Genomic DNA, 23,732 nt, shown 5'->3' on the forward strand with positions numbered 1-23,732 from the left:
GGATTCAGCTGTTGCGGCGTCCTGTTAAAAGTTGTTCCTTTCGCTGTTGTAGCCATGGCGTCGCGTTGGTTTGATCCGTTTTAATCCGAATTGTCTTTATGACCTAATAAATGTAATCGTACTGAGTTTATTGCTTGAAATGGTATTAGGTCACAGGAGGGTATTTATTACGACCGACCGTCGTCATTGAGTTCCTTGATACACTTATTAGACAGCTGCGTTCGCGTTCTTTCGCCAGTTTTAACGCCCTGTCAGATTAAATTGCTGAACTGTGGAATAAACGAATTTGTAATAATTGCTTTCAGCTCTAATTGATTTAGTTGTTTTGAGTACTCGATATCTTACGTTAACGTTATAGCATTTACAATGGGCAGTCCTGAAAAACCGATTGATGTTGAGATGGGAGACATGGACGAAACAAATAAATTGAATCCCGAGGTTAATGTAAAAGATGACGGGAAACAAGCACCTGAAGCTGAGCGTTTCACTGGCTTAAAGAAGGAAGAGTTATTAGGTAGGGTCACTACCGTTACCTATCTGAATTTAGTCTATTGATGTACTAATGTTTAGTACCTACCAGTACCGTAGTCTTTCTGACTTTCGCCAGGAGTTCACTTATTTTCTTACAGTCTCCCTCATTCCTGCCTTTCGCCATTGGTGTATTTTAGTATTGAGTATGAATTTCAAAAAAACTTTTGAATTGATAGAAGAAAAAGAAACTAACAAATTTTGTCCCAAACGATGGCCGATTTTCTTATTTCATTATCGATACGGTAATTGGCATATAATTTATCCACCAATGTAGTAATTTATAGAAGAAAAGATAATTATTGACAAATGAAAATCAAATCAATCCCTGTGAATTAGATTCAAAATAATATAAGATCAATCAAATTGTAATTACTGAATTACAGAATTATGGTTATGTTTTAATAAAAAACTGATTTGTTGGAAATACAATAACAGGCTATGTGGCAGTAATAATTCCATATTCAATAAATGATATTTTGATTGTTATAATATTTTCAGAAATTTCAAGTCAAAAGAAATGGGTTGTTGCTCGTTGGATTCTATTTATTGTATTTTGGGCTGGATGGGTTGGCATGCTTGTCGGTGCCATCATTATTGTTGTGACCGCTCCCAGATGTAAGGAAGAACCCACCCCACCATGGCATCAAGATACTGTTGTTTATGAAGCTGATGTGAAAAAGTTTGCTGGGGATCTTGCAGGTTGATAATTTTGTTTCTTTTCAGTGGCAATTTCAGTGGATGACAATGATTAATTATTACTATATTTTGGTCTGAATGAGTCAACTTGACAGTACAGACTCTACTAAAACTCGTTAGAACACTTTTGTGTTGTTTGAACAACTATAGAACCATTGTGCAGTTCGAAGTCCAGCTTATTACCAAATAGTTTATTAAGCTTGTGCCTATTTATCCAGGAATGAAAGATCATACTGACTACATTCGATCACTCAACTCTAGGGCATTGACTCTCCACAGTGCCAATGACCCTAATGATCCCATAAAGGTTGTCGGTGGTAATGATGCCGATTTCCAAGCCCTGGTTGCAAATTACAATGATGAGGAAAAAGATAAAGGTATGGCGTATTTTCGTTAGTATTACTGATGATAACTATAGTAATCATAGTTTTCCTCGTATTATCATTTGTTTTTGAAATTTATCATATTTAAAACATCCTTTTTTTGTTTTGAACAGATATCAAAGTCGTTGTTGATCTCCGCATTGATTCACTGAGCACAAGTAGTCCTCAGTTTGTGAACAGTGCAACTAAAGCATGCACTGGGTCACGGGTTGGTTCATGTGCTATGTTTAAATGGGCATCAAATGGATCAGTACCTGCCGCTGTAAGTAAATATTTCAATATTTTCCTAGTTGTGTTATGTGCTCTATACATGTGCATTGGTCGACTGGATGACTTTTGGTGTCACTGATTAATGCCATCTTCATTAATACAATAAAAAGCTCTTTGTGACGAAATCAAACGTTGAGGTTGCCCTACATGTGATGATGGAACAGATGGCAATTAGGTTATTATGTTGGTATTGTAGACAGGTTTAACAGAATGTTCCTTTCATGCTAAATTTGATCAACATTGTGAATTGCATTTTAAGGATACAAACAGCAAGTGGTTATACCATTCTGAAAGAGGTGAAAGCTACAAAGTTACAACTGCAGATGAAAGCCTGGCATATGTAGACTACGCTTCACAAGCCGCGGTGGATTACATAAAGGTATTTCCATGATCCTAACCGATACTACTCATTTGTTCAATCTATAGAAGCACAACTATAATATTAAATCGCACGCAACTATAATATTAACTTTTCATTTTGTCTGTAACTATTTGGGGGCTTGAACAGTCCATGACGGCATTACATTAAGGAAATTAAGATTTAAAACAAGATCACAAAAATAAACTATGAAATTTATATAAAAAAGTCCCTATGTTTTTTGTTTGGTATGCACTATGTGATGATCTTGATCTATTTTGAATCTGATTTTAAGTTAAATCTGTTTTAAATTCAGGATCTGGTGAATGCTTGGCTAGGACGAGGTGCAGATGGATTTCAGATCGGAGATGTTTCCCGTATTACTAATACTATGGATGTTGTAACTGCGTTCCAGTCTGCTATTACCAGCTCGAAGAATAAAACAGAGGATAAGTATGTTGTAACTTGTCTTTAAACTTGGGCTAGATCCATCTATGTTGTAACTTGTATTATAAACTTAATCTAATGTTATAACACATGTTCAGTTAACCTTTGGTTTTGGTTTATCTTGTTTTCTGGTTAGGTCCGGACATTTTCCCACAAACAAATAATGTGTATTGTAATAATTAAAGCATTTCTAATGATTAAAAATCCAATCAACTGTCTATCAATCAAGTACTAAAATTTGCAGGACCATCGGTCTCTTCATCGTCAGTTCTGATGTTGTAGGACAAGAGGCTCTGTTCCCAACAGATGTTAACAAAACAGATTCTGCTGCAGTTGTCATCAACACAGCCCTCTCTGATGTCTCTCCATCTGATGCTGGGGCTGCACAGAAAATCAGGGATGCTATTTTGAAATGGAGAAATGCGACTGAGCCATTCATTGGGGCATATGCTGTGAGATTGATTGCTGACTGCTGTATTGTATTTTTGTGCCTGTTTTTAACAATTGTGTTTAAATGAAATATCTTATGTATTTTGATTGAAGGTAAACACCATGAATAGGTCTCCACTTGCATCAAGAATGACCACTGAGCAAGCTGCAGGGCTTTCCCTCATGTCTTTCGCTCTTCCAGGTGTACCAGTATTACGATCAGGGGATGTGGAGCTGTTGAAGGATGATGTGTTTAATTGGAACACAACGGTGAGATACGAAGTTGCTCTGCTCTTTTGTCTGATTTGAGGACTGTATAATGCTCACTTTTGCAATTTGCAGACAAAGATCCACATTCCGAACAACGCAAGCAAAGTAAATCTTGATATTCTAGGCAAAATGGCAAACATGAGAGTGAGCCAACATCAGTCGAAGCAATCACTCAGATGGGACGATGAAAATGCAGTTTTCAAATTTAGAGAAACTAGTATGTTACTCTGCGTTACTTCTATTTATTGCTTCCGAGTGGTCACCATACTTACCATCTTTAGGTGTAATTCCCCATCTAATTATTTCAATTATGATTGGGCTCATTTGGTTGAAAGTGCTGGAATCTGCTTGTAAAACTTTCCAACCATTTATAATTAGAAATTTTATATTATTTTTTGTGGTTAGTGGCGGTGCCGCCTTAGTGCTAATGTCCAGTTTATTTACCTAGCTTTTTGAGACCTCACTTTACCAGATATGTTCCTCTTTCAAACGATTTGTGTTAACAGATTCTACCGAAGTCGTTGCATTCAGTCGTAAATGGGATACAAAGCCCACGATAGTTGTTGTCTATAATCCTACTGGTAAAGAGATCTACATTAAAATAAAAGATGCTGGTGAGGGTGAAAAGTCAAAGGTTTGTGGAAAGTTTTTGATTTATTCCAACTAAAGATGTGAAAAGTAATGGTTAATAACGCATTGTATTAGAGATGTTTTGTAGAAGTTCGATTTTACGACCATTTATTAGTCAAGATTCTGTAAATTATGGAAGAATTGACCTCTATAAAATTTAATCACTTGTATTCCATCAACTAGGTTCTGTTGGCTTCAGACCCGACAATTGAAGAGAAGACTGAATATGCTCTGGATAATATTAAACTAAACCCTGGGCTTGCTTTGGTTCTTGAGGTTTTCAAGTAATTTGTGTAATGTTAAGTCTTAATGGATGTGTTACATGTCCTATTCAAATTTTTTTGTAGAAGTGTTCTTTTTAATAGTATTTGACATCGGGTTATGGATTCAAAATGATACTCGATGGAATATAAAAAAAAAAATTGTAATGAATTCACAATATTATTGGAAGATTGCCTGCCTCTCTGCTTCCTGGCAGAGATGTCTTTTTGCTGATCGAATAAACGTTGATTAATTAATTAGTGCTGAATTTTTTTTTATGTAAATCTAAGACTGACGGGTTAGATCCGTAGTTCCCAAAAATGTCTTGTTGAGATATAATTTAAATGCCCTTACCAGTTTCGTATTCGATAGCCAGTGGAGTATAGATTTGGCAGTTTAGATCGGTGGTTCCTAAAAAATGTCCTAGTTGAAATATCGTATTTATTTGCCGGTAGCAAATTTGCCAGGTTAGATCGGTTGTTTTTGAATAAATGTCCTATATGGATGATAAACATAAACGCCCGTACCAAATCGCGTTCGGTCGCCAGTAAAGTACAATTTTGATAGGCTGGATCGGTGGTTTCTAAAAATAATTATATATTATGCGGCCCGCGGACACATCCCGTGCGGCCCGCAAAACAATTTAAACAGGCACTAAATAACCATTGGCAGATATTTGTATTTATTGGCAGAACATTTTTGAGTTCTTTTCAAACTATTCCTACTCGGAATAACCTTTTTACAAGGATAATGAATTGCCTCATGCAGACAGGACCAAGCCGATAAGATGAGTCGCACTTTTTATCTAAACTTCGAACCTCATGATCGCGTCAAGCGACTTCTCATTTGAAGAGAGGTTTTGTGTCTTTATTTTTTCAGTCAAAACACTCCTCTATTTTCAAGCGTTGGCCATGTGACAGCAGTGACGAACCGCAAGGCTGACTTAGCGCCGCGCGATCCAGTTTTTTTTAGCTGGTTCCCGAAATCCCAACTCAGACGGACTTGGCTGTTCTTTGACGAAAGCATCAGGCCTATGCACACTACACGTAATAAAATTAGTTAAATATAACAATTCATCATAAAATGAGTGTAGAAAAGGTGACCGAGGTAAACTGTGAGGAAACGTATTTTCTTAACCCCAACAACGTTAAACCACAGTGTCTGGCGTGCTTTCAAGTATTATCTGTCACGAAAGAATATAATTTTAAGCGATATATATATGCCAAAACCAAACACGAGAAAAGATACCGAAAATGCCATATCCACGGTATTTCTCGGGAAGCAATTTTAAAATAAATAAAGTCTTTATTTTACTGATTAGAACGGTAATATCTCATTCTTAAATATATTTAAAGTGATGAAACTTGCGATGTTTTGATCAGTTTTGGGTTTTCTCCTAATGCGACCCGCGAGACATCCTCAAAAGTTTTTTGCGGCCCACCAACCTCGCAATCTTGGACCACCCTGTTATATATAATTAAAAGGCCCGTACCAGATTCGCGTTCGGTAGCCAATAAAGTACAAATTTGACAGGTTAGATCAGGAGTCGGGAACCTTTTTGGTCAAGAGAGCCATAAAATATACATATTTTCAATTGCATTTCCGTGCGAGCCATATAACATTTCTTCACTTAATCAGGCCTGAAATGTTTACTCAAGAGTCAACACATATAATGTCAATATACATTTAATGTGATTTCTGATGCTGCATGTAGTCGCTGCGGGCCTTGAACGGTTGCTCACATGCAGCCCAAGTTGAAATCTACGATACTCATCAGCCTTTTTCGTTTAGGCATCTCCGTAGTGTTTTTAAAACTATATCGCTTTGCGATGTCACAATTTATGTTCCAGAATCCCCTTGTTTGTCACAATGCCTGTCTAGTAAATATCTTACATAACATAGACATGTGCTGGGCGCGTGTTCTGAAATGTATTGGGAATTTCCTGCCAATTCGGCTATAAAAGAGTTTGGGATCTCGTAACAATAGTAAGCTTAGTCTTAGAATATTATATTTTTCTGGGAGCCATATGCCGTCACCAAAAGAGCCATATATGGCTCGCGAGCCATAGTTCCCGACCCCTGGGTTAGATCGATAGTTCCTAAAAATGTCATATATAGATGGTGATGTGATAAAAAGTAAACGTGAAAGTGTAAGCCATTACTATAAAATGCTAAATATACTCAAAATTGAATTAATGAAGTTTGAAGTATTATCATTAGTTTATGATTTTCATAACAGTCAAGGAAGTAATTCCAATTTGTTCATACATTATATGAGTGAATCTGTGAGCCATCATGCCCTATTTTATATTGGACCCCAGCTACGGAATTCTCTCCCTTGAATTTGAGGACATTGAAATCCAAAAAAATATTTCAGAAACGAGTCAAGTCCTACTCGTATCCAGATATTAAAGGTTATTATTTCAGAACCACTGATATATATACTTTTTTGTATGTAATGAGCTACAACGTTCTGATAGCTCGAACACAAATAAATATCGAACCCCAAAAGATAGATCATGACAGAAAGTTGGGACACTCTTCACTGGCGCATACCTATTTTCATGAGAATATTTAACATCTATAATATTGCCTTGTCCCTGCAACTGCTAATTATTGTTGAAGGCAGTTAAGCTCTCTTCACCTGTTCTGTATTTTAGATGGTTATATATCGGATTCTTTATCATGCGTCTAGCATAAGATTTTGATATTACACAAGCATTGTTTTTGTTTTCTATTTGGGTGGTGTAGTTTCTTAGGATCGTTGTAGACGGTATAATTTAGTTCCCCCGGGATAAATATGTAAATCCTATCCTATGTATCTTTTATTGTAATTAGTCGACCAGTCGAGCTATATTAGATTATCCCCTTCGTTTTAATTTGCTGTGGTATTCTATGCTGGGACCTCCCGAAGTATGCGCACCAAGATGGCGCACAACTTGAACTCAGGTTGTGTACCATGTTAGGGTTCAGGTTGTGCGACATCTTGGTGCGCATACTTCAGGAGTACCCTATGCTGTGTACTGTGTGTATACAGAAATGTTTTCTTTGATTAAGGTTTTGCTGTGAAGTTAGTGTGGTTTGGACAAAAGTGGAAGTTTTTGCATGGTTTGTGAACAATTTCCCCCGTGTCCCGACAATTTCCTCTCCTCGGGACTTTCAACTAGCAGTCTAATGATTAATATTTACTCAAATCAATAAATTCTTTTCGAACGAGTAGGGTAGTCCTTTGTTATTTCCTAATAAGCAATCATTGAATATTGTACCCGCAGGTTTATTTTTCGTTTTTCAGGTCGTTTCGTGATAATCAATTTAACAGTTAGCTCATTAAGCATAAATGGTGTCTACATCAAAATTTGCAGACTTATGGAACCTTGATAAATTTGAACTGACTCAATGCCAAATTGCCCAATTAGAATTAGAATTGCCAAGTTGGATGCATGAACAGATTGGCTAGAGACTCTCTAGCCGCTAGACCGCTTAACTCACTCAATTGAAGCCAAATTAAAGTCCAAATTATATCAATCAGTAAAAGTACCGGTAATTATATTTAAAATTACTTAACGCAGTGATGATACTGAGGTAGGATAATAAGTTATGGGAATTATAGGTTCAAGTATGGTTTTCCCATTCATAGTCATGAATTATAGACAAGAAATTGTAGTTGAGGTTGTCGATTACTGGGATCAGTCAATTTATCATGGAAACCAGCTACTTCTTTTAACAACACCTTTCAATCAAAATCTGTACGTTTTGAACCTTACTTTAGGTTTTTTTTGTTCTCCGGATTCCATAATTAGTTTTATTCATTTTGTTTTTATCAATTATTTTATCGTCTATCATGATGATTTTGGGGTCAAAATAAACTCAGACTTATATTTTTATTCAAACGCCCGTACCAGATTCGCGTCCGGTAGTCAGTAAAGTGGGAAGCTGGTAAGTAAAGGGAAGTTCGGGTTGAATGTTTTGTAACTAGGAGGTGTCTCATCTAAGGGAAGAGAACCAGTAACAATGGTGGCCAGCCTGTCTTCAACTGAGGTCGACGAATATATTAACAACGCCTTGCAATATCCTGGTCGTTAATAAGGTCACAACAAAAAATGGAAAAGTTAATATAGAAACATGTAACATATTAGGATTTTACTAAAATTAAATAACACACTGTTGCATAATTTTTATCGCTGCATTCGAAATTATTCGATTTTCTTGGTATATACAAAAGCATTTTAACTATTTTTCAGATGCCCTACGCTTCCTCATAATCTACGTGTAATCATTATGTCGACATTTCGCCAAGAACACGACGTTGCTTTGGTATTCAGGATCTCCAAGTGACTATTTTAAAAAAACAGTTGTTGAAGATGGAATAAAACCCATTAGGGATTAAGGATGCCAAGTATGAGTACTTACAAGTATTCGATTCTTATCCGATTCCTAAATTTTCGATTCCGATTCTCGATTCCGAATCTCGATTCCTCGACATATTACCGAAAAAATATACCCACCCAAGCAATACCATATGAAATCAAGCAAGACAGCGATGTTCAAATTCTGGACGGACAAGAAGGCCGAAACTAAGTAGTATGGGTATCCAATCTGCCACATGAGACAAAACCGCACAAAAAAAAACGAATCCCTCAGAACCCACAGAGATTTTTAAAATAAATAAACGTTAAAGCCTACTAGCGATATTTATAATATATATATATATTATATATAGTGAAGTTTGCGGTGTCGTAGCAACTCAACATAGCAGTGAAGCAGTTTATACATATATATATGTGAAGAAATTGCCACAAAACGTTACACATTGTTTGCAATCCAAGTTTCAAACTCGAGAATCGATTCCGGTGCATCGGAATCGATTCTAGTCGATTCCGCGAAGAATCGATTCTGTAATCGAATCCGGACTCGATTCCGCCATCCCTATTAGGGATTAGGGTGATGTAACAAATCATTGATGAAAAATCCATCGTTGCGTCTGGGAGGCAAACGCAAGTAGGCCGTAATTTAAAAAAGTTAGAAAATTTCGCAGAGGTTTGAACTGCTCTTGTTCGTTACCCTATTTGACCAATAAAATAGAAGAACTGACTGATGGGTTGTGTGCACCAGACAAAGATGGAGGGATCATGATAATTTCCTCTGATGCTAGAGACTGATACAGCGAACCATTTTTATACCGCATCCGTGATTGCAGAAAGTGATGTGTGTTACTTTAGTTTAGAATTCGCCATGGAGACAAAATACTCCTCATACATATCATTGAAAATGATCATATTAACATAATTATTAGAAACTGTATACATTCTGAAATATATATATAATATCAATACTACTATTATGACAAAATATTTTTCATACAAATCATTGAAAATAAGCTTAATTACTGTATTCATAATATAAACTGTAAAACTGTATTCATATATAATATTATTACTCATTCATGCCCGAACAATTGCTTCTAATAGATTTGTACAATTCCAATAAAAATTGCACTTCGAACGCTGGTTGCAAGGATAGACAATGACTAAAGATGGTTGTGAAACGTTGCATGTTGAAAACCTGCTCGAACAAAATGGCTTTTATTACGCAAGAAAATGCCCATCTTAAAGCAATGCCGGATTAGGAGGCTTGTGGCCTTTTTTTTTTTAAATTTAGCCCTAACTAATAATAAGTTAGCACTAGTGCAAGGTTAGCCAGTAGTAAACATTAATTCCCCCCGAAAAACGTGAGCAAATAAGACCCGCGTGTTTGTGCATGTAAAATAATTAATTGACGTATTTCTCCCGGAACTGAGGTCAACATGTTTCTGCTTCGATGGATGTCCCCGTCAGATTTATAACAGCTATTCCATATAACGACAGGAAGCTCTCTGGATTATTAATATATAATATCAATATCAAACCTTTTTTTGGAACCAAGTCAAACGGTGGATATCGCCCAGTCACGCCATTTTCAGGAGAGAGGCGCCGTTGGTAAAGTATAAAAAGAGACTTTTTCTTGGGCCAAGGCTTATAAAAATCTTTAGTTGCAAACATTGGACTTTTGTGAAACTTTGGGTTAATTAAGCGTATTTCTTTTTTGTTCTGCTGATTGGTCGCTGCTACGAAAATAAACAAGGTGTAGTGAGTATATACATGATAATAGTTACTGTGTATTTTAATACTTTTCACCAATTAATGTTAATAGTACAAATTATTGCCCTAGCCTAAAACAAGTTCGTTTCTCCAATTCATTTCTTTTATGAAATTTTTGTTCAACGTTTCATGAGAAAAGGATAATGACATATTTCTCACCCTGACTCTGTTGATCGTCTTTGTTATTTTATCGTTCTTAGTTAGTTAGAAATTTGGTTACATCACATACTGTATGCCACACTTTCATGTATTTTAGGCCAGTATGGTCTTGTGTATCATCCCGTCTTCAATGTTGATAATTACTGATTGTTTGATCTCCGCTCTAGGAGACCCTCATCAGGTTTTCTGTCTGTCTGTCTGTTTAAACGTAGCGTTTAAACGGCTGGACCAATCTGGATGAATTTTTTTACGTGGGCTATACTGTCACCCAAGTATTATGCGTTTCATAGAATTTCCAGATGGGGGGAAGGTTGAAAATTGAATTTTACCTTCCGCAAGGGAGAAACCTCTTTCCAACAAGTTGTCGTTGGTTTCGATACTCCCAAAACTGGAGAAGCCTTAGGGTTTTTAGTAAACATGATTTTTTTAAATTTTGGCCATTGCATATCAGTCAGGCAAGTACCTCCACAAATTGCGCAGCGCTCAAATGAACTAATCTTTTTGGCAACCCGCTCACTTACTTAATCGCACCGCCGTTAAGATCCTCAAATTTCTATAAATGGCAATAAGTTGCTTGAGTGCGGGCCTCAGCCCTCAACTAACAGCGGAGATCCTGGGCGCCTACCGGCTTGTTTTATATTGCTTTTACGAGACGAATAAACATACATACATACATAAATAAAGCCTTCGTCTGAATAGACTTTCTCGTATCGAGCACTTTGATGACGTATCGTTTCCGGCCATGCCAAGAGTATTAAAATATATTGTGCTTGTGATTATTATTGATTTTACTGCATTAAGAGTTTAGTGTTTTTAATTTATCTGTATTCGGATTGGATCATGCATTTTTCAATATTCAGGAATCGAACTACATACCTAGGGCAGAACATTCTCTCTATAACGTCTTACTGGTACGGTTCGTACTTTTGCTGCAAATTATGGATATGGTGAATTACGTAAAGCATGACGTTGTGCAAAGACACTTGGAATTTATGGATCTCATACCCGCTATAAAACGCTCTCTACAGGAATATTCATCGCGGGAATCTACGCAACCGTTGAGGACAGTGCTTTGGATGGACAAGAACAGGTGCTTAAAACTGTCGCAATGTAAAATATTGCGACAGAAGTCAGTTAATAGTTTCAATTCATGCCGTGTATGTAGCGCTTAAGTCGATCGTAGAAATTATTAAAATAATTGGCTGCCGTAATTTACAGGAGATTGCTCGTTATGCCTTCTTACACCAAATGGGAAAATACGCTGGCCACAAAACTTCTCAATACAACTCCTGATTGTGCTGAAAGAGGCTTGCCGATCCGACATTCTTATTTGATGTTATTCGATACAAATGATGGCCAGTTGAAATGCGTGAGTCGTAACTAGGGATTTGTTCAAAAAGAATTGCTTTAGAACAATTGTTTTAAATCGAGTTTTTTTTGCTTGTATTGTTCAAAATCGCTGCACTATTTGATTTTTTTGTATCAAATAGGTTGAAGGAAAATGGATGTAAAAACTTGCCAAGCGTTTCTTATTTGCAATAAATCCTTCGAAACGCCACAAATATCGATAAAGGCCCATACTTACACACCTTCTCAAGCTGTAGCTCAGTGCGATCGCAAACGTGGTTGGCACAGTAAGACGTAACCGATAAGCCAGTACGTGAACGACCCTGCGACGCAACCACTTCGCGAAATTGAAATGTGATCAGTTTGTATAACTTTGAAAACTCACTTCAACCTTAAGAACAAAGTATGCTAAGCATAACTTAACCGAACAGTATTAACCGTGATATTGCCCTTATTTTATGAGAAAAATACCAATACATAAACTCGAAATCCTTATGATGGAGTCATAACAGATTAGTTGTCTTTGCATCAGAGGACTCTTACAGTTAGCATAACGCGTCTCATCGTTTAAATCAGTAGCTTGCCGCCGATATAAGTTTATTCTTCATTGTCGTAACGCTCTCGTTTTGCCGAAGACTGCCCTTGATCCAATTAATTTTGTGGTGGGCTCGTGAGCTGAGTTCCATGATTTTTCTTACTCAAAACGTCTCTCTGGTATCTCGGATAAACATTCCGGTTAAAATCTTATTACTTTGGTGTAGATACCACCGTGGCGAAAATGAACGCAATAGAAATAAAAGTCAAAACAAGCATTTGTATGCAGCTGCAAGAAAGCAACGTTTTTGCGTAATTTATCGGCGATGCAAGGGGTATTTCAATAAAAAATGCAAAAAATACAGAAATAAATTGATTTAAAACAAGCCCTTGTTTTAAAACACGATGTTTTTTCAGAATTGATAAAAAAAAAAACCTATAGTCGTAACTTCATGTTGATAACTTGTGTATAATCAAGAGTCACTACGATAGGATAAAAGGAGTCACACACCATTGATTGAATGTTTACGACTTTACGTTATGTGCTATACCAAGAGTACACAAATCAGAGGCGTTTATGATCAAAGAACTGCTATGGATGAAAACGAAGCGTTATGCCAGACATATTAGGTCAGCGTTTCCCAACCTTTTTTGGTTGCGGACTATTTTCTCACCGGCGAAAACCATTGCGGAATCAGGGTGCGTTTATTGCAACCGTACTCTGTGTAAATAAGCAATGAAACCAAACACAACATAAATTTAAAGAATTTCAAAATCGGAAATTCGCCGCAATTACGCGTTCGTTAAAAGAGCCGACTTTTTGGGTGTATAATGGGCTTTTCTGTCGCACAGTATTCAATCCATGACAACGACGAGAATTGTCTAGAAATGTCTTTCTATTTTAATTTAATTGTGTTCATCATGGTAACTCGCGGTTGCGACGACAAGATGAAAGCATTACTTTTTTTAAATTCCACTGCCATCTGCGAACATAATAATGAGAGAATATATTGCCTGATTATATTCAGCTTTGATACATATTTTTTGCGACCTTGTGAATTTGTTATCGCTGGTAGAAAAAAATCATACTATCTGCCATAAATTTCCAGAATGTACAACTTAATTTAGTATTTATTAAAAATGTATTTAAAGTATATATATTACTAAATCGAAAATACATATTCATCGCCTTGAAATTCTCGCGAACAATTTCCGAAGTAATCGTCGCGTATACGTCACTCGTTAAGAGAGCCGACTTTTCAATGATTTTTTCCACATGTGTGATTCTTTTATTCTGCTGTTGTGTTGACGAAATAAGAGCAATACTACCCAGAAAATACCATGACAATCCGTGGACGCAAAAATGCGTGGTAAAGTGCCCGATTATATCTTGTTTTGATTCGTATTTTTGTGAATTCGACATTACTCCTGTGCGTACTTACTGTGCGACATTACTAATGTGGAGGCAGTATAGCAGAGAATCCTAAAGGAAAATGCCCTGGTACGTATATATACTACGGTAGCACTCGGAATTTTGTGATTTGCAATGTCTAAAAAAGCGTTTTTAATCGGTCGCGGACCGCTTTTCAGTTTAGAAAATTTGGGTTGCCACCATTTACACCTACCAGAAAAACAATTTATTCCTCGTTGTTCGAACTCGCGAGAAAAACCTATTACGAATCTATCGAAGCTTGTACAGACTCTTGTTTTCGTCGCAAATCCACAAGTGAGTTGTGAAATCCAATCGTTTGATTAAGCGACTCGCAAGTGACCTGTAGTAAATGTGCTATTCTAATAGTTGAATATTCGAATATATGCCCAGCCCTATAGTCAGTAACCAGTAATTATGGACGCGATTATGGTCATGTGAATAAACTGACTTTTCATGTTTTTTTTGTAAATTCTAACGCAAATCCTAACTCGGCTGATAGTTAATTAAATTTCGCAAAAACGTTTGCGGCCCGCAGTGAATTTCTGACTCGTTGCGGACTCATTTAAACGCTCTGCGGACTCATTTGAGACCGCGGACTCGGGTTAGGAAACACTGTATTAGGTATTAGTTAACAGCGGTGTGCAACCTGCGGTGCGCGGGCCAAATGCGTCCCGCAAAGAAAAATTGTGCGGCCCTCGTAGAAGTGCGAATCATAAATGGCGTGCGTTTTTGATTTATTTGATTCCGGTATGTGCGAGTAATTCCGAAGCCTATACGGGAGATGACGAACCACAGACCCGCGGGTGGTCACAAAGGGACCCATCGCGTTTTTTCGGTGACCCGCGAAGGCACGGAGGGGGGGGGGTATACGAGAACTAGATGCTACTTTGCATTTCATTAGTTTCACGCTTACAAGGCTGTTGAAAAAACAAAATCTTCAGACCTAAAATAAAACCCTATAAATCTGAAATAACGTGAAAGTGGAGTGGAAAAGAGTGGAATTCCCTCCAAACTCTTTGAAACCGTAAATAATTTGCTGCATCATCCTAAACGTTCTCCGGTAATTCATATGCGTGTTTTTTACACGAATTTCATAAGATCAATAACCAAAATGTTTGTGCCTGCAACTACTAGAAAGCTATTATTAAGTAAGATGAGGCCCACGGTTTCAACAAGTTATTTTACCTGACCCTCTTGTATCAGACGCTGCACACCCGCCAGCAGTCCGCCAGCAGTCATTTTGCCATTGGTTTTTATAGGTTGTCTGTCCCGGGTTTACGCGAAAACCACGGTTTTTAGCAGAACCTGTGTTTCCAATGCAGTATAAAGTTATACCCTACGCTGACTCCCCAAATTCCCACCAGGCACCCGTATAGTAGGGTAACGGAAATAATAAAGTTGGGAAGACAGCGTACGGCACCGATTACCAATTTTAGTCGACAACAAAAACCTAAGGTATGGTTTATGATATGTATATTAGATTAATAGTAGGGCTCATGTCTCCTTGTCCTTACAACACCTACTGTGGTAAATGTAACTGTATTTATTCTCTGGATATTTATTGCATATTTTAACCTTAAAATATAGTTTCGAGCGTAAGTTGTCGCACGACACCCTCTTGCGTTCATAAACATTTTCATAAAGTATCCCACTTTGGGGTTGTGATACTGCTATAGCGACACTGGACTCCAATCTTGCGTGGTATGCTAATGTACGTTTCTCCGACCATTGAAAGATTCTCCCCATTCTTTATTATTACAAAAGTTCTAACGCTGATTTTAGGAGTGTTTTGGAGAGTTGGCGCATAAAAAATGGTTAACCTATTTCAAACTATCATATTTATTCAAAGCAATAAACTATGCGCCGCTTATAGATACTGATTGCTAATTTGGGGCTATCTTTCGCAGCGTTTGTGGTATCAATTTTTGAATATTGTAACTAAACTAAAAGTCATCGGACGACACAATGACAACTAAGTTATTTCATTTACAAGTATTTTTTGGAAACACAACTAAATACCTTGCGAAACTACCAAAAAGCGACATTGTTTACAACCACACACTTTTGGATTTGAATTCTACGGGACGACACTTTACTTATAAATTCGGCAGGTTAAATGCGTAAAGGCACAAGATTCTGCCTGACTCGTCAAGATTTCGTCGAAGTAAATTTAAGTTATTTCATCTTGTCGTTTCGTATGTTTGATATACGCCATGTAGGGGAAGGTGGGTTACGTCGGGACATGGGGCACAGTGGAAAATCAGCTCTCACACTCATACTATATCCGGTCCGCGGTTCGATGTTTCAATCCGCCCTTCGGTGAGTTACAACGTCCCCGCAAACGGACAACGGACGTGTATAGCGACGCGAGCTATGAGGAGGAATTGGTTTTGGGGGGTTGAAACTAAAATTTTACCATTCCCTTTTTTCTATTTTAGCCTTTCCAACATGACAAACCACCGTCTGATATTTTTTATCTTTAGTATACTGTAAAATATTCATAACGTTGGCGAGTGGATGTGCCTTCCTAATCTCGCAGATGGGACAGTCCGAAAGCATTTGTTTCCCATGGGGAACAATGGACCGGGGCTCAGTGGGACACTGCTCTACTGGGTACTAAACGACATTGTCTGATCCATTAAGTAATTAGAGGCCCAGAGATGCGTTATGTTTTGTATAATATTAGGGTATCTTTTGGCCCATGGTCCTATATGGAATATTTTTAAGAATCAAAAATATTTTTAGATTCTGATTCGAAAAAGAAAATAATTTAATGTGCATACGTAATTTTTTTAAAAAATATCTGAAATATTTTGGTTGAACATTGATTTCAAGAATATTAAATTTCCAAATTTGAAGTCTCCCCGTTTTAGATGATAATGCTGATTCTTTGCTCATTTAATTTGCATAATTTGTTGAATTTATCAGGATGACCCATTATGCCTTAGGGTTTGTCCGAATGTACCCCACAAGTGGGGTACAGTGGGACACTTGACAAACGTTTTTCAAAGCATTTTGGTGGTAAGATGTGTGTCGCAAGGTAATTTCTTAGCCGCTGAATAAAAACTACATCAACTCCTTTCTGTATTAGTCCCGCAAAGTTAAATGAATGTGCAGAATAAACGGCTCAAAATATGCAAAACAAAAAAGTGTCCCAACCCTTTCCCACTTTCCCCTACGTTAATTATGCCAATTACGTCGTTTTAACTGAACATTAGGATATAGACCAGGGGTCGGCAACCCCTGGCACGCGTGCCAATTGTGGCACGCGAGAGGATTTCTCATGTTGGTATATATATATATCATGTTGGTTCTCAAATTATATGAGATATAATTTGGTAAATCTTAGTTAATAAACGAATGAGATGGGAAAAATTTACAATTTAGCTTACAAAACATTCGGTTTGAGAAATTTGCAATTTCGAGATCGATTTGTTAAGGTAAGCAAGCGTTTTGCTAATTTTCATTCTTTTCGTATAAATTAATGAATTTTTAATTAGAAGATCGGTTAGACAATAAAACGATGTTGACAAATGTCATCTTATTTCACAATGCCTCTTGCTGGTTTTATCAGATTACGATCCACTACGCTTTTATTCTTAGCATTGATCGAAGAAATTTAGCATTTTGTCAATACCAAATCAAATTTCAGACAATTGCATTGGTCAAAACCCATTAGATTAGCCATGGATTGCCAACACGTCGATCGCCACGTCTCGAGTATTCGATCGCGTCCGATGTTAGGTGAATTCGATAACATACCCCAAAAATTGCCTTACGCAGTTTCATCTAGCCGCTTCTAGCGCCTCCTGTGCGTACATGCGGAAAATACGATATATATACTCGTACAGTATTGCAGTCCGGGAAAGCCAGATCGAGTATATTATTACGTAACAAATCCAAGTTTCGCCGCTGCCAAGATTTGAAAATGAACTTGCTGAATGTGTGCCTTGACTGACGAACGATCCTAAAATAACGTCTGCAGTATGCTAAATTTATTGTCTCTCTCCAGGATCATTCGCAACGGTAGCAGTTCGGCGCCGATCCCAAATCGATGAATTTGTATTGTTGATATACATGTACATTGTTTATATATATGTATTTTTATTGTACTTAAATGAGTGAGACACGCATTAACGCGAAAATATCGATGATATAAATTGAATTCCATTAAAAATATCGATAAAGGATCGTAGGCTAAATACCGTAATTCCTCACGTATTATAAGCTAAACACCTGAATATAATAATATGCAAAATCATCCATTCGAATTTTTTATGTAATTAATTTTATGTAAATCTCTAGCTCATGATACATCAGCATTTGGGCCTTCAATTTTTTTCCTTTCGTTTGTAAATGCCCCAACACATCTTTATAGGATTTATGAATTTTGCAAACGGTGATATCTTAAACCAAGATCCCAAAAATTCAAATCAATTCTTATTATAATCAGGCAGTATTTTTCGTACGCATATTGTGGTATTTCAGAATATTAATACTTTCATTTATTCTAACTCGGCGCAACAGCGATTTACGTTGAAAATGGTTCAGAGCAACTGGTCCAATAATCAAAAAGAAAAGCGACTTTAAGTTAACCACTAGGTGTCCAAAAATGACAACAACAGCATAATATTGAAACGATCATTATGTGCATTAACGCGTCCAACTAGCCTACAACTTGAACTCAGTCTATTGAGAACAGCGGTAAAACTTGACAATCCAACTTAAGTAAACAGAGACAATAAACAAAACTTCTGCCAGCCAACAGGACTGCACAACAACTGGTGATCTAGACCTAGACGGGTAGATGAGATACGATGCGCTGCAACAATTAAGAGTTGTCGCTGCTCATCAATTGAGTAAACACATTACTACGTCACGGCGCAGACGATCGTTAATATCGATACAGAGTAGGCTACAGACATATTGTTTGGTCCGTACAGGGTATGCATATTCTTGTTATAGCATTCTTGCATTATAGGCATTCGGATCCACAGATCTATAATAAACAACGGCACTCGCATTCGGTAAGTTTAGAAACCTTTCTATTCAGATAAAATCACCATCGACCCAAAATATAAATTTCAATTAAAAAAGATAGATAGATAGATAGATAGATAGATATCATTTATGATCTATATACATGGTCGAACTAGATGACAATGTCAGATGACATTTCTAAACATTACGTGAATGTTGATGATGGCTAATAATGCCTTGTCGAGTAACGTCCCTAATAATTGATTGTGCTATCTGTCTTGTGCTAACGTGTCGCAGTTGCGTCACTCGCTAGTATGTTCTGTTGCTGTAAACATCTTATGTTGTGTGTTATGCTGGTGTAATAAAGAAGTGTAAGCGTATTCAGTTGAACCCTTATTCTATAATAGCTTGGGTGTAGAACTCAACATATAACCAAGACATTATTAACATGGTGGCAGCGGTGGGATCAGAATTAGATAACCTGGTGAAAAGGGGAATCTTAATACCGGTGGATGAACCTACCGATTGGGTTAGTCAAATGGCTGTGACTGAGAAACCTAACAAAAAGCTTCGAATATGTATTGACCCTCAACCTTCAAATGCCGCGTTGAAACGAGAACACTACAGATTACCTGTTCTTGATGATGTATTGCATAAGCTACGCAATGCAAAAGTGTTTACCAAGTTTGATGTAAAAGAAGCATATTGGCACGTAATATTAGAAGAAGAATCGAGTAAATTAACGACAATGATCACACCTTTTTCTCGTTACAGATGGGTTAGACCAGTGATTCCCAAAGTGGGCGATATCGCCCCCCAGTGGGCGAAAACGATACAGAGGGGGGCGAAAAAGTCTAAGGGGGCGATAGGGGGGCGATTTCGCGAAAGCTGTTTTATGTTCGGCGCACTTAATTCTGTACTCTGTGTGCATTCGCAGGCTTGAAACATGTGGGCGATATTCACACGCGAAAGAATTTCTGGTCTCGTCTTTGCAGTAAGGTAAGGTAGTTTGCGTATCCCAGTGGTCGGCAAAATACTGCCGAAGTAAAATAATCTGGCCCGGGACGATTCACTGAATGGACCTTTCCCCGACCTTTGACCGCGGAAAATTCTTTCCATACTTTACCATTTTAAAATTTTCGGTGCTTATTTTAAGAGTGGTTTCGCGAGCTGTGGCCTGTAAAATGGGGTATTTGATTCAAACTATCATTCTAATACACACCATTTAACAATCTGTTTTTTAAAAGTACCGATAAAGAATTTTAGCCTAGTCTATCATAGCTATTTCTACACTAATTTTTGATTGCTGTATTTAAACTGAAATTCATAGAAAGACAAAGTAATCATTGACTTATTTGATTTATATTCAAATTCCCGAAAAACAACTAAATGCTAACGAATATAATTCAAAAACGCGAAAATGAGGTAATGTTCACGACCACGCCTGAAAATCTGTCTGAGTGAGAGTGTCTGAGCGGATGCGAAAGGGGGCATTGTTACGTTTTTTGCATCTTGCGGATTGGCCAATGTCACGAAGTAAACAGGGAAGTCTATGCCCGGGGAAATATCCAAACGGCGGGTTTGACGATGAAAATTTTTTATTTATAATCTACGCTCGAGGAGTAAATTACATTTTTTTACGTAACAGAATTTATCGTGAGACACGTTTAGAGTAAATTATACTTTATCCTAACAATTTAATGAACAGCCACTCGTTTAACGAGCCTACAATTTAATTATAATTAGACAAATGGAAACACGCAGAAAAGTTGATGCTGAGTGCAGGGGTTCAATAGCGCAGTAAATATTCGAATATATTGCAAAGTAATAAGGAAATAAAATTCATATTCATATTCGGGAGATTCATCACTGCTTGATTTTTGTAAGAATGTATCTTCTTAAAGAAAATATATATTTATCAAAATTTCACAAATCGTGCGAAAATATTCACTTCGATGTTTGGAAGTACATATTTGTGCAAACGATTATTTTCGAAAATGCACATTACAAAGAACAAGCAAAGAAGTGGGTTTGGTGATGCCCATTTAGAAATTTTTTCAATCTTGGCGTCGTGAAGCTATCCAGCGCGATGCAGCAACAAGACAGTGTCACATTAAATGTTATTGTAATATTTTTTTAGTAAGACGACTGAGTTGAGTTCACGATTGTCGCAGTTTTCGCGTGTGTTCCGTTTTTAACTCTCAAAAAATATATGCTACCCGCAAAAGACTAGCAATCCTGAATTTTGTCCTGCGAGCGACATAAAATTTACCGACCCCTGGGCCGTAGCCGATAGTCAGTCACGGCTTCTTCCACATCCGAGTCCATGAATCCAAAAAAAATGGCTGGGTAATTATGGACTGGAGGCCGTGATAGGGTGAGGAATCGGGGATGGATTTTTTCGAAGTATTTTGGTGCAGGTCATCAGGCTGTACGAATGAATGAAATGTACGAAAATCATTATTATAAGTTTGGGAAAATTATTTTTGTTCTTATTATTTTAATGTGAAATGGGGTGAATTTAGGAAGTGAAATGCTATAAGGCAAGAGTACACGGCGGTTTTTGAGGAGGTAGGACCCTGGATTCTTTCATTTCCGACCTATTATATGGTGAAAAAGAGGTTTTCAGCCGTGCTACTATTGCTATTAGAACAATAAAATCACCTTTCCATCAGTAAATGGGGTAATTTTAGATATAATAAAAACCTCGCTGAAGAACACCAAGCTCATCTATCTCATTAAAAAACACTATAAACTATGATTTGTCTTCTTATTTGGTCTGTAATAAATTCGTTTCTGACTTTATATTTTTTTGTAGTGCAGGGGGGCGATGAAGTTGTATAAACTACTTTAGGGGGGCGATGGTCAAAAAAGTTTGGGAACCACTGGGTTAGACTCCCATTTGGTTTGAATGTGAGCAGCGAAATATTTCAGAAACGTTTAAATGAAGCATTGTTCAGATTGAAAGGTGTTATAACGATTGCAGATGACATCATAGTAATTGGATGTGGAGACACGAAATCTGAAGCGGAAGCGGATTTGAGAGAGAACGCAAGAAATCTCCAAAAAGGGTGCCGAACTAAAAACATTAAATTAAATGATACCAAAGCAAGAATTATGAAAGAAGAAATAACTTTTATGGGCCATAAGATTACAACAAGTGGGATAGAGCCAGATCCTGCTAAGACAGAGGCCATAGTGAAAATGTCATCGTTAAAAGATGTCAGTGATGTGAAACGATTTTGTGGTATGATTCAATATTTATCCAGATTTTTGCCTAACCTTGCCAGTGATCTAGAGCCAATTCGAAATCTCACTAGAAAGAATGTTAAATGGCTATGGGACGAAAAGTGTGAGAAAGCTTTTCAATTGGTCAAACGTAAAATTACGAAATCGCCCGTATTAGCTTCTTACGACCCTAACCTTGACCTAGTTCTACAAGTTGATAGCAGCAAAGATGGCCTTGGTGCTGTTTTAATGCAGAATGAGAAGCCTATCGAATATGCATCCCGTGGTTTGTCAAAATCTGAAAGAAATTGGGCTCAGATTGAAAAAGAAACTTTAGCTGTTGTATTTGGGCTTGAACGATTTAATCAATATACCTATGGTCGCAAAGTTATAATTCACAACGATCATAAACCTCTTGAAACAATTTTGAGCAAACCATTAAGTCAAGCGCCCAGACGTTTACAAACTCTTATGATGCGATTGAACAGATATAATATCCAATTCAAATATATGCCTGGAAAATCCTTATTAATTGCTGATACCCTCAGCAGAAATTTTATCGAAAATTCCAAACATTTTCCACATATTTTGAAAGTAGACGCTTTAGAACAAATTCCAGATGAAAGAATTGAAGATGTAAAGCAAGCTATGATGAAAGATGATGAATCGATGAAGTTGCTGAGATATATAAAACATGGATGGCCCGAGCATAAGTATGACTTACCTGACTGTGTAAAACCATATTTTTCAATAAGAGATACATTGAGTTATCAAGATGATATTATTTTGAAGGGTGAACGTATATGGATCCCAAAATCTATGCGTAACGAAATAAAGCAACAACTTCATTTTTCTCATTTAGGTTATGCGTCGTGCTCGTGAAACTGTCTTTTGGATTGGTATGTCCAAAGAGATTGAGCAAATTGCTAACAATTGTTTTTCTTGTCAGCAGACGAAACCAAATAATCGAAAGAACCATTATTGCAACACAACGAAGGAAGTGTTCCTTGGGAAAAAGTTGGAATTGATTTATGTGAGTATAAAGGGAAAAATTATCTAATCACGGTTGATTATTTTTCAAGTTTTTTTGAAGTCGATGTGATGACGACGACAACTACGAATTAAATCATCATATGTCTGAAACGCCATTCTGCTCGACATGGTATTCCAAAGATCAGACTGTGGGAGAAATCTCAACTCGTCGGAATTCGAGAAATTCATGAGAGATTGGAGAATTCAGCATGTTACCTCTTCACCTGGACATCAACAAGCGAATGGAAAAGCTGAATCGTCCGTGAAAATTTTCAAGAATATGCTGAAAAGGACTGCAAACACGAATGAAGATCAATTTCTAGCTCTTCTAGAAATAAGAAATACGCCGCGTCAAGATTTGAACAGTAGTCCGTCAAAGATGCTATTTTGTCGATCAACCAGATCGATTATGCCGACAATTATGAAACCAAACGAAAACTACGATTCGAAACGCCTGCGCCGAAAGCACAGCGTGAAGAAGAGTTATGACAAATCTACAAAGCCAATGAGAGAACTTGAGTTGGGCGAAGCTGTATATTTTCAACATCCAGAACGGAAGGGATGGAATAGAGGAACTATTGTGAAACGAATTGCTACACGATCTTACA

General features: G+C 37.2%; 2 protein-coding genes across 2 annotated transcripts in view; both read left to right on the plus strand.

The window, feature by feature from the left end:
• The first annotated feature begins 250 nt into the window (after window positions 1-250).
• Window positions 251-4,532, plus strand: LOC144420885 (amino acid transporter heavy chain SLC3A2-like). Its single transcript, XM_078110696.1, has 11 exons — window positions 251-514; window positions 1,030-1,230; window positions 1,446-1,604; window positions 1,724-1,872; window positions 2,140-2,259; window positions 2,555-2,691; window positions 2,930-3,137; window positions 3,229-3,384; window positions 3,457-3,601; window positions 3,891-4,018; window positions 4,198-4,532. Exons 1-11 carry the CDS (start codon window positions 367-369, stop codon window positions 4,300-4,302), a joined length of 1,656 nt encoding a protein of 551 aa, XP_077966822.1. The 5' UTR covers window positions 251-366; the 3' UTR covers window positions 4,303-4,532.
• A 6,827-nt stretch (window positions 4,533-11,359) lies between these two features.
• LOC120342475 (ketimine reductase mu-crystallin-like) overlaps window positions 11,360-23,732 on the plus strand; it is a 111,508-nt gene continuing 99,135 nt past the window's right edge. Inside the window, exons 1-2 of the mRNA XM_078110687.1 lie at window positions 11,360-11,661; window positions 11,790-11,940. Coding sequence (XP_077966813.1) covers window positions 11,510-11,661; window positions 11,790-11,940 — 303 coding nt within the window. The 5' untranslated portion in view covers window positions 11,360-11,509. The remainder of the gene's footprint in view (window positions 11,662-11,789; window positions 11,941-23,732) is intronic.

Source organism: Styela clava, chromosome 3 (genome assembly GCF_964204865.1).
Source record: "Styela clava chromosome 3, kaStyClav1.hap1.2, whole genome shotgun sequence".
In the NCBI taxonomy this organism is placed as follows: domain Eukaryota; kingdom Metazoa; phylum Chordata; class Ascidiacea; order Stolidobranchia; family Styelidae; genus Styela; species Styela clava.